Raw genomic sequence first — 12,461 nt, 5'->3', positions numbered from 1 at the left:
CACAAGCCTTTATAAGTATTTCATTTTATTCAAAATTTACACAGATTGGTATATTTAGTTCTGTTAATTATGGCTTCAAAATTTTCATCCGCCTAACGCCTGCCTTATAGGTGTTAAAGTCCCTAAGACGTACCTTAACTATAAACACGTTACCAAATACCAATCTAAGTCAAGTTTATTATTTCGACCACATAGAATATTGTAATAAGACAAGACATTATTAACAAGCATGCTACTCGTACGTGATGGTTGATTACACTAATCCTGATCATGGTTTCTGTGTTTATTTGCTTTCTAATAAAATATTCTGTTAAGTAAACTGTATTAAACGTGGCGTTATAAAGTATCATGGAGTAAAATAACATGTCGTGTATAATCATTAATTTATCAAAAAATCAATAAGCAAATTTTTTTTTTGACTTCAGCGACAATTAACACCAAAGAGTTACAGATTAGTCGACTTGACGGTGACGTAACAAGCTTGTAACTAATGTCTTCGTCTGTCTAATCTACTAAAGATTTCGTTTGAGGTTGTGTTCTTACAGGCATGGTACGCCATAGTAGCTGGTGGGATGCCATCACCAAGCCTAGAAAAGATTTTTGGTGGGTTCTTGAAATTACGAATTTTTATTTGAATTTTTAAAGCAATTACTTTATATATTGAAATTAACTATATGTGTATGTGTTCTATAGTCACTAATGAAGTGTCTAAAATGCTTTTTAAATTTTTATCATATAGCCCAGTTGATAATTTAATTACATTTAACTGGAAAATCTATGGAGATTTTTGCAAGAAATTTTAGCTGAACTCTCGAATTAATTAAAAAAACTGTATATTCGGCAATAAAAATTTAATTAATGAATTAATACACCCTCACACATCACACAATATGCACAGCCTATGCCATGGTATTCAGGCTGCTGATAAACATCGTAAAAAGCGGGATTTACTTCGATTCATAAATTAATTCATTGTGTTTTATTTCGAGGGGTGGTGGGTGTTTTCGACGTTTGTAAACGTATATATATATAGAGATTCTAAAATCCAAAAATCTGGCAAGACCAGAGTCTGAAGTTGCGAAAAAATATTCAACGGCCAAACGGTGATACGCAGCGGGATGGATCGGGCGGCATTAGTTTAAGAACTAGCGACAATTATAATCACTTAAAATTGTGTCTGTGTCAATAAACTCCCTATTTATAAACTCATCAATTAAATCTATACTCTTGAAAATTGGTTGCGACTTCATATTTTTTACATACAACCTAAAATTCAAAGGTCCATAAGGTGATAAGTGAAATAAGGGGTGGAAACTTACGTTTTAAATGGTGGTTGAAAGTTTAAAAAAAAACATCAAATTAATTGAGTGCCCATTTTCACAGAAAGATGAAAATTTCAATCATTGGTCAAATAGAGTATAATTTTACGAGTTGCATGGCTTTCCTGAGTAGCCCTAATCAGAGTTAGAACGTTACTTTTTTAACTGTTTATGTTACTTTTGACCCTCGCGGGTTACCTTTATGTTGGATAATTAAAATGTGTTACTTTTAGGACTGATATAAATACTTTTACGATATATAAAATATCGTGAAGCTGTTACAAGTTGTATCAAATGGAAATGTTTAGAAAACCGCCTCTGTATATCGCTTTAAAAATAAGTTTTTGTATTAAGGTATTTAAATAAAACTCTTTGTTTGAGGCTGGGTAACAACTGACTTTAATGGTTTAAATGAGCCTATAACTATAACAACATTAGGGGTTAGAGGTGTTGTAACGCTAACAAAAACAAACAAAGCCTTAACTAAGAGTTCAAAAATCTAAATAACACTTATAAACATTATCGGAAACAAGAATGTTGAAATAAAATTTATAAGTGTGGTAAAAATGAAAGGGGTCAATATTGGCTACAAGGGTACAGTGTACATTTGGTTTACCATTTTAATTTTTATATGTAAAATAGTTCTAAAGTTGGGCTACATAACTCATGTAAAATAAAATAAAAAAGGAGTGGCAAAGGTCGACTCTGGCAACACGCAACACTTAATAGCGATACAACATATTAGATTCCAAGATGTTGGCAGCAATGGCAGGCCGGTGACCTGCTTTAAGGTTAACCTCCATTTTTCAATGCAGATTCGTCATTTGACTGTGTAGGCGCCATTTTGTCTTACACTTAATATATTAACGATAAATTATTATTTAATTAAATATTAGTGATGAATTGTAGTTTGTATTAATAAGGGATATTCAATATACATAATATATAAGAATGGATGGGCCAAATCGTGGATTTCGTGGGGGACGCGGTGGCCCACCTGGAGGCCCGCGCGGTCGTGGCGGCTTTGACATGAGAGGCCGGTAAGTATTTATGAAATGTTACTTTGTATTTATGATTTCGTGTTGCGAAAGACAAATCATTTGAAAATTCATTTGTCCATTATAACCGTCTAACCGGTCTAACCTTAAATTTTGTAGTGGTGGTCCTGGAATGAGAGGCAGAGGTGGTCCACCACGGGGCGGTGGAATGCCGCCACGTGGCGGTCCTCGTGGTGGATTCCGCGGAGCACCCATGCGTGGCGGGGGCGATCGCGGTGGCCGCTTTCCACCAGGGCCTCAAGGCCCTGGCCCACACCCCGTTCCTACAATCGAAAGTAGAGGACCTCCTCAAAGTTAGTACCTTTTATTATATTCTAAATACTTAAATTTAAAATTTTACGTGTGATTAAGGCTCATGAGTGACAGATCATTGTTTAGGCATTGTATTATTTCACACGAATTTACATGTGAATATATGAACAAATGTTATTATCTGTTGAGATATGATATTTTGAGGTTAAGTTTTATGTTCATAAGAACATACAACTTAATATTGAAAGGGTCAAATTTAATATTGACAACCTCGATGACTCCCCTATTTCACAATGCAATACATTTTTGACGATTGGGAGTCGGACTTGGTTCAAATTTTCCTTACTGAATATCATCCTAAGAGACAAAGCCGTGGCTCTGACATATTGCTTTTAATTTGTAAATCAGGAGGTGGATTTGGCAATAATCGAGGTGGTCCTGGTGGTATGAGAGGGCGTGGAGGCAGGGGCAGAGGCGACTTTGCACCTCGCGGAGACAGGGGATCTGGTAGGGGTGGTCCACACATGAGAGGTGAGAAATGTTATAATTACATCAATGCAGCTAACATGTATTCTATAAACAAAAGACTTGGCGATTAAAAAGAGTGGCGGAGAGTTTATTGCCAGTTCTCTTCTGTTCTACGCCCTTGATTTGAGAACTGGCAGTAAATGTAAAATTAGAAGCACTTATTGTATATTTCTTTCTTATTGACATTCATAAGTGTACATAGTGTGAAACTATAAATAAGAAATGATTTTTGACATTGACATATAACCTTTTGAGAGACTTTTACGATTTAAATATTGGGACAAGAATTACAATTTTCAATTAATTAAAATTATTGTATTAAACTAAAAACAGGCTTTAAAAGGTACCATAAAGTTTTTCTGTATTTATAAACAAAAAACTAGACTCCATTTGATCAGCTGAAATAGACTCCATTTGATCAGCTGAAACTTAATTATTACTTAAGGGTATTTATTATACAGTTATTGTAATATATAATTATTGAATAGGTCGAGGAGGTAGGGGTGGCCACGGACCACCACCAGTGGGGCCTCCCATGCATGACCCACATGAGCCCAGTGGGCCACGGCCTCTGCCTCAGGGAGCCCCTGCACCCGCACCTTACAAACGAACAAGTGGACCACCACATGGAGGACTCGGAGCACCTAAGCGCGGAAGGTGAGATCTATGTTATGCTTATACAGGATACTGTATTCTTATTTATTGCATTAATCAATTATTAAATCTACAATTCATTCGTGACATTAGCCTAGTGGCTTCAGCCTGCGACTCTCATCCCTTAGGTTGTATGTTCGATCCCCGGCTGTGCACCAATGGAGTTTAATTTGTTGCCTGTAGTATTGTCTTTTGTTAACATAGCTTTTACACATTGAAAGAAAACACTTTTTTACCGGATTAAAGCTATTTGTATTATTATAAACTTATAATTAATATTCGATGGCTGTATTTAACAATAGCTCTAACGGTGAAAGAAAATATCGTCAGGCAAGCCTTAGAGCCTAAAAGTCGACGGCATGTGTCATGTACAGGCCGATCACCTACTTGCCTATTAGTTTGACAAATGATCAGTAAACATACAGAAATCTAAGGCCCAGACCTAAAACACTCGCTCGTACGGTGCAGGAAACCGGCGTGCGTTAGACCCAGAAAGTCGACAGCTTGCGTCAGAAGGCTGATCAATCGCTTATTAGATTGACTAATGATCATGAAACAGAAAGAAATCTGAGGCCCAGACCTAAAATGTATAGCGCCTGATTTATATACCTTCAATTTGTATTATCCACTGGACAATACAATAGTTTGTGATTTTGATTGATGATTTTATTTAAACCTTATGTTTTGAATACAAGTTAGTACTGTTATTAAGAAAACACTTTTTAAACGGATTGAAGCTAGGTATTATTATTATAAACTTATAATTATTTTACATAATTTAAAAAAAAATTCCGACGTTTCGCGTGCTTGATGGTGATAATGAAAAGATGACGTCATGTTTGAGTCGATATCAACTTCGGGATATAAAGCACGCGAAACGTCGGAAAAATTTAAATTTAAAATTATGTAAATAATTATAAGTTTATAATAATAATACATAGCTTCAATCCGTTTAAAAAGTGTTTTCTTAATGTGTAAAAGCTATGTTAACAAAAGACAACTAGTACTGTTATTGTCATGAACACATTGATTGGGTTAAAGGCACTTATGATTTATCAGATGAATTGTCGGTCTTTTATGAGGTCAGGCCCTAAGTTGGAAAAGTACATTCATACAATATTCAAGTACCTTCCTGACCCAATACAGCCTTACCATAACATATATATATATATATCTAGGTTTGATGGCCCCCGTGGTGGTGGTGGCGGTGGAAGACCTTCAGCTGGAGGCTACCAACCCCCACAACACAATCCGGCCCCACAACCCAATGGATATGAGCCAGCGTACGTAAAAACATTTTTGTTAATGAATAATATACAATTTATAATAATTTTATTTATATTACAGTGGATTTCATTTATGACTTTGATTGCCATTTACGTATGTTAATTCCCTTAAATTGAAAGCATATTTTAGTATGTGAATCATACTATATCATATTATAGCGTACGTTTAAAAGTCTAATTTATGGTTCAGTTGACTGATATCTAATGATATATCAACGTCCGATAATGACAAAATTGAAGTGGTTTTGTCGTTGTCGTTACATCTGAAATCACTGTATTTTCCTAATACAGTGGAATCTCTGTAACTCGAACCTTAGTCGAATAAAATTGCCATATATACGCAGTATCTCGAATTATTTAGACTTTGTAACTCGAACAAAATGTTATTTCCTTACGAAATATAATACATATTTATTCTCGAATATCGAAATAGACTCCGTAAGTCGTACTTAGTAAAATATAATGACGTCTTACTTGGAATTCCCCGAAATAATAAAAATAAAGTCCAAAATGAATGTTTCGGATTCGGGGCTTCAAATCTATTGTTTTTACTTAATAAAACTTTCTTAGTAACAGCTTTTTATTTTTAGTGTAAGATTTGTTTTTAGTAGTTTACCTCATTACTATGTAATTCCTTTTTATATATAAAAATATAATTACAAAACTTTTCAAATTCGATTCTACAAATAAAAAAATACACTTAGAAATCGCGCTGTATGTATCTTGTTAATCAAAAAATCGTTAGCTTTTTCCGTGACATTCGAGTTATAGAGATTCCACTATATCTAATGAAACAGGTTTATATGATGATCCATTTTCACGATAGGAATGTGCCGTCTGATACATATATGACGTTAAATTCTCACTGATATATAGTATATTAAAAAGATATATTACCTCCATGTCTTTCTATATTAAAGAATTGTATATCCTTCAGTCATACAGGATACCAACCTTACGAACAGCCTCAAGCCGATCCATATGCTGCACCTTCATACACCTCAAAGTAAGTGTTTAATATAATTTAATATTTTTTTAAGCCAACACAGGCTGTTCATTATTTTGTAAATTACTGGGCCAAAACAATTGTCTTAAAACATTTATTGATTTCTCTTATGAGATTTTCTGTCTCCACACCTTACACCACCCACCCACATAATGGGAGGAAAAATTGCGCTATAAAACCTAAAATCTTAAGAAAAGAGCGTACCAATTCTAAAAAGGCCGGCTACGCACTGGCGAGTCCTCTGGCATCGAGTGTCCGTGAGCGGTGGTATCGCTTAATATGTTTTCCCGTTTGACCCATGTTCGTTAAAATTATCTTTAAAATTAACAACCGAAAACATTTATAATGTAATGTTTTTGATAGGACAGTTAGGAAAAATCCTTCAACATATCAGAGATTCAATTTAGCATTTTAGGTATTTGTTTATTAATAAAAAAAATTGGCACACGCTTTCAAGTTCACTAGTTTAAAAATTTCATGATGAGACTGTTTTGATAGGAATTGCCGTCTGATATATAGCTGCAGATATTAACAGTACTGATATTTGATAGCAAACAATTAAAATTGACATTAGTTCGACCTGGTATTCATCATATACATCTCGCAGCTCATATCAAGGAGGCAGTTACTCATCACCGGCTCCAGCTCCGGCCTCGACGGGATACAACTCGGGCTACGGCTCTAATTATGGCTACTCAACAGGCCAAGGGGGATATGAAAATGACAGTTACAGGTAATAATCGTACATTTACATTTCACAAATAGGTTAATTAATAATAATAAGTTCCATTATACCAGGCATTGGAAGTTCTCTGTATCATAAATTGTTTCGAAGGGAGCATTGAAGTATTACGTTATGAAATTTTTGGAGATTCTTGAACACGACAAACACACACACCCCCCCCCCCCCCCCCAAGAAAACTAAAACTTACTATTATGGTAACTTACTATTAAAGTATATTGGATATTGGAAAAAATATTAACAATAACCCGTAATTCAATCCCCGCCCCGCATCGTAACGTTTTACAACACAAAAAAAAACACACACACACACAATTGGTTACATAATACTTGAACGCTCCCCAAGACAAAAGTCAAAAACAGTCCAACCATTGTTGATAATTTCACAATTTAGTGAATATACACAAACTATTAAAGTGCGTTCGATTTATGGGAATATGCTTTTTCTGGGGGGGGGGGGGGGATTTCGTTCAAGTATTACTTAAGCACCATGGGGTGATTTTCTATTACGTGATTTCATCATCTGTAATTATTTACTTTTTTTTAAACATGTATTACCCACACATTGTCATGCTTGAAAACGAAATACATTTTCTGGGATTCCTAAAAATATCTTTATGAGCTTTGAGAGCTTTACTTACTTTTGCTGACAAGAGGAGATTTCTTCTTGTTGGTTCTACTAATTTGTAATATTTTTTTAAAATAATTGGACATGTTTTATACAGATAACTCTTAATAACTCTATTTTTCGTTATTCTGTTCTACATATTTGTTAATGTTTCAGTAATTCTGGTGGTGCTGGAGACGCGGGCTACGGAGCCAGCGAACCGGCTTACACGGCCCAAGAATACGACTCGTACGGCCAGCCCGTATACTCATACCAACAACACCAACAACCCCAACAGTACAACAACGCCAACTATGGTAAGTTCTAGAATATGCGGATATGACAACATCGTGGCGATGATTATAGCCAAATTAATGACTTACATAAAGACTGATATCAATCAGGGTCCAATTGAAATCTATAAAATTATTTATTGGACAAAGGAATTCTTGAAAGGACATTTAATAAATATAATAATTTTTATTTACTTACTGGTGGGAAATCTTACCTAATTATTTCTATGAAAGGACATATGCACAAATATGAAAGTACTAAGAGCAACAAATTAGGTAATCTTTACAAAAATGATATTTTATTATTGAGAGAACACGAATAAGTTCTATATAAATCTTAAATATATTCAGAGTAAATTGACACATACTATGTAAGACATGAATAAGTCCTGTTATAATTAATATTAAGTAAATAATAGACAATTTATTTACATATGAAATAGTCCAATAGATACTATAATTAGTATATCTCCAAGATAAAAGAATTGTTAACATTTATAATATTTTATATCAAATAAGATTTCTCACAACTATTAAATTACTAGTCTAGGGAGATATAATTTCTAGAAGCCTAAGTAAGGCTTATAATTAATATAATAATGTTGAATTCTAAACAAAAATATATTTAAAGTTCATTAAGAATATTTTATTTAGGTCACCTATCAAACCTAATGTTTATCGAAGTGTTTATTCTCTATAGATATAAATTTTGCTAAAAAAATTAAATGGCAACACCATTAAAAACAGGATGAAAGAGACTCAAAGGGAGTATTCAAGTATGACGTCACGCAATGTTTGAAGAGTCTTGACCCCCCTCCCATGAAACGCGCCGTAAAGTTTTCCGTATCCAATAGTAAAACTTTGCGTGACTGTTTATACCCAAAACTTACCACTATGTGGTGTAAAGTGGTGTGTACTGGAAATTGGAAATGCATCGCAACGTTTTACAAAAGGAAACCCCCCAACACAGCATAAAGTCAAAAGTATTGCCATAATATAAAAAACCCCAACGTAATACTTGAATGCTTCCTAAGCCACAATTAAAAGATTATAAAATTACTTTATGGCTTTTCATATTAAAGTACAAACAAACTGGCCAAAGAAGAGAAAAACATCAAAACATATGTATCAAATAAGTGAAATCAGTTTTTAGGTTCTAAATTTAAGGAAAATACGATACTAAGATTTTTCACTAAGACAGTATATTTTTATGGACAATGTCCAAGTGATGCTTGAAACCGAGTAAAGTTATACAATATTTATAAATTATAACTTGGGCCATTTGTAATGTTAAGCAGGGCTAATTAAGGCCAATTCACAATTCCTAAGTCATAGAACTACTTAGAAAGTAGTTCAAGTAGTTAGTAGACTATGAAAATATTAAAATCTAGTTATAAGTGCGTAGGCATATTTAAGGTAGATTTGAGATGATGTAATATTTGCCACTGTCTTAAACAATTATTCATGATACTTTTTATTGCAGCTTAAATGATAGATCGGTAGGTATTTGAATCAGAAATTAAACTCAAAACAGTAGATTAGAATCTATTATTTAGTAAAAGCCTTCTACAGAACAATCAAATCCAATATAGGTATATAGGATTTTATATGAGAAATGGTGTTGATAATATTGTTTTAGCTTTCAAAGGGATTGTAGACTGTCAGTGTTCCGCAAACTTTTTGGGTATAAAATTAGGCGATACACCACAAATTAAATATCAGTTTTAAGTAATAGTCAACAAACATGAACTATAAATGACAGAAAAGGTATTGCGATGAGCCTGTGTTAAGTAATAATTGTTGGTAGGGCTGCTCTCATATCTTTATCGCTTTTAAGTGATCAAAAATATCCTCTGGATATTTCCACAGAATTATATAAGGTTATTATATAATTTCTCCGCTGCCCACCAACTAATGAGCACAGTACACACTTTGCGGAACACTGATCCATCTATGTGATTGTTTGCATTACAGGCAGTTGGTGATTGGTAAAGAAACTTAAATCTCACAAAATGTTGGATTAAAAACAAGAATGGATATAATTGTATTGTGAAATAGTACATTATGTATTTTATACAGTGGTAAAATTACCATTTCTAGAAATTAAGAAATAAAATAATGCGAATGAAGTGTGTAATTTCATTTTTGGCCATAAGATATAGTGGTGACATAAATTGGGCTAAAGTTTCATTTCAGAATAGTTTTTCTAATGGCCGATTAAGGTTTAATAAATAGGTGACCTTATAGCAAAGGTACAGGGGATTGTTAAGATAGACAGGTAACACATTTTAATTCAATAATTAATTAAGTCGAACTGTCATTTAATATAAGTTAAAGGCACGTCATTTCATATACTAGCACTTAGCAATGTTGCCATGAATAAAAAGGTGTTGCAATTTGCCATAAAACGAATGTTGTCGTGCATAAAAATGTTATTCAATTTGAATATTATGTCATAGACAAAGTATTAATTAAGAAATAGACAACATTACAGATTTGAATCACTTGTTACGATACTATCATATGGGCTCAATAGGTTGTAGCTAAAGAGATAGATAAAAATATATATGAAAAATATGGCTCAAACAATATGAAAGTATATGCATGACGCTTTTAAAAATAGGTATAAACTTGAATAAAGTGTCCTATAATGCCATATAAGATAATTACTAGCGAGTAAGACTGAAAGAAATAATTAAAATATGTAAATGACAAGATGAAAAGGTTTAATATAAATCATAATCAAAGTTAGGTTAGATTTAAATTGATTCTAAATTTACTGCCCGTTATCAAATCATGGGTGTAGAACAGAACCGAAGAACTGGCAAGTAACTCTCCGCCACTATTTTTAATAGCCAAGTTCTGAGTCAAATTGTTTGAACTGGAGCGAATCAATCCTAAGGATTAGGAAAATTAGTTAGCACGATTGCGTTTTAAGTAATTGGTTTAGATATTGGTAATAATTCTGATGTGTGTGTAGTGAGTTTTAACTATTATTAATCTTATATATATACAAACTAAAAGTACAGAAACCACCAAAAGACCACTAAGGCCTCACATGGGTGCCTGAAGGCAAGGTAACACCAGAGAACAAATTTGTATTATTTATATTTAAATTACTTATAAACTTGAGATTATACAAATACAATAAAAACGAAAACGTTACAACAGAGAGAAAAACGTTTTTATACCCTTATACATAATATTATATGTATTCTTATGGACCCAAGCAAGGTTAGCTATAAAATACATGTTAGAAATTAAAATTCAATGTTCGAGTGTTTAACAGGAAACTATGAACAATTGTACGGACAGTAAATGGTGTACCCACTTTATGAATCTTTATATGAATTCATTTAGAATAATTCTATAAACAAGATTTCTTAATAAAAGCTATGATATATTTTCTCTTTACTCTAACTTTAGTACAATATGAAAGTGTCAAAATGCGTTAAAATTACAGACCTCATCTCTGTCCTATTGTCGTATAATATAATAAATATATGTAGGTATAACTAAGTAATTATGCAGCGTCGGTAGTGTTGCCAGTACATCAGAATTATTGACCACGTACATTTAATGTAACTGCTGGTGTTATAACATTGAAATATTTTTCAGGATATGGCTAACTAAAATGACAAAATGTCACGAAAAATGCTTTGAGACACATTGACACGGTCTACACGAAGAGTGCTTTACTCACGTAAGTATTATCAAAAACGTAACGATTTTTTAAAGCATTTTATAATTGTGTTGACAAGTTAAGCCCGTAATTGATGATGTGATACCTCGTGTTTTGTGCCATACATCCCGTGGACACATTTGACATGGTGTGGGTTTCTATTTGGAGATCGAAGTTCTGCCTTTCTAATTATTTAATTTAATATCATACTAACCCTGTTCTCCAAACTAGACTTCCCTTTGTGGATGAACAGATACTCTTCCGTAGTTCATACTTGGAACATTTAATGACTACTGTATAAAATTTTTTTTTTTTAATATATGTTACAGGATATAAATTTTTTAAATTAAATTACTAAGTATAGAAGAAAAATCCGGTAGAGGTTGTTCAAGTATTACGTAAGCACTATTGGTTCTCAAATTTCTTATTTGGTGATTACGTCAACAGTAATTATTTACTTTTATACACATATATTACCCTCACATTGTCTAGTCTATTTTTAAGAGCTTTGCTTTCTTTTGCTGACCAGGGGAGGGGGGGAATAAATTACAGTAAATCTGCTTAGGGAATACTTGAATGGCTTGAACCGCCAGTTGTGTCCTCCTTTTGATTTAATTATGTTCAATTTTTTTTATATTGTAATGTAACGAAGTGTTAATAAATAAATAAAATAAGTATAGGATTTTAATTTAGGCTTTTAACGTTGCTGTACAAGCGAAAGTTAATTGTGGACATAAAATGAAAATTTTATTAGGTTATCCGGGATTCGAACGTACCACCTCAAAACAGACCGCCCGCCTACATCAACACTGCCCATGCTTTTTTATATATGTTGTGAAATAGTAAAAAATATAACAAATATTTTATTGCTTTGCTGGGATCAAACTCAAACCTGTACCTATAAAGTAATAATGTGTATTTATAAAATGTCCAGTTGTATGGCTCTTTGTAACTTTTTTTTAATTGTTTCAGGTAATGTGCTTAGCAGATGTGCAGATGATATTACGAAATTAATAAATGAAATTATAAAAATA

At 33.0% G+C, this 12,461-nt stretch overlaps 1 protein-coding gene across 2 annotated transcripts; it reads left to right on the top strand.

The window, feature by feature from the left end:
* The first annotated feature begins 2,066 nt into the window (after window positions 1-2,066).
* LOC123717776 (basic salivary proline-rich protein 2-like) lies at window positions 2,067-12,461 on the top strand. Of its 2 annotated transcripts, XM_045673956.1 has the most exons (10): window positions 2,067-2,359; window positions 2,477-2,670; window positions 3,038-3,160; window positions 3,646-3,814; window positions 4,990-5,094; window positions 6,035-6,103; window positions 6,711-6,836; window positions 7,630-7,769; window positions 11,364-11,448; window positions 12,400-12,461. In XM_045673956.1, exons 1-9 carry the CDS (start codon window positions 2,271-2,273, stop codon window positions 11,372-11,374), a joined length of 1,026 nt encoding a protein of 341 aa, XP_045529912.1. In that variant the 5' UTR covers window positions 2,067-2,270; the 3' UTR covers window positions 11,375-11,448; window positions 12,400-12,461. The 2 variants fall into 2 exon arrangements, with proteins under 2 accessions (XP_045529912.1, XP_045529913.1); XM_045673957.1 differs by lacking the exons at window positions 11,364-11,448; window positions 12,400-12,461 and adding an exon at window positions 9,720-9,874.

Source organism: Pieris brassicae, chromosome 13, assembly GCF_905147105.1.
Source record: "Pieris brassicae chromosome 13, ilPieBrab1.1, whole genome shotgun sequence".
In the NCBI taxonomy this organism is placed as follows: Eukaryota; Metazoa; Arthropoda; class Insecta; order Lepidoptera; family Pieridae; genus Pieris; species Pieris brassicae.
Note: the sequence above shows the minus strand (reverse complement) of the source record. Positions and strands in the feature narration are given on the sequence as shown.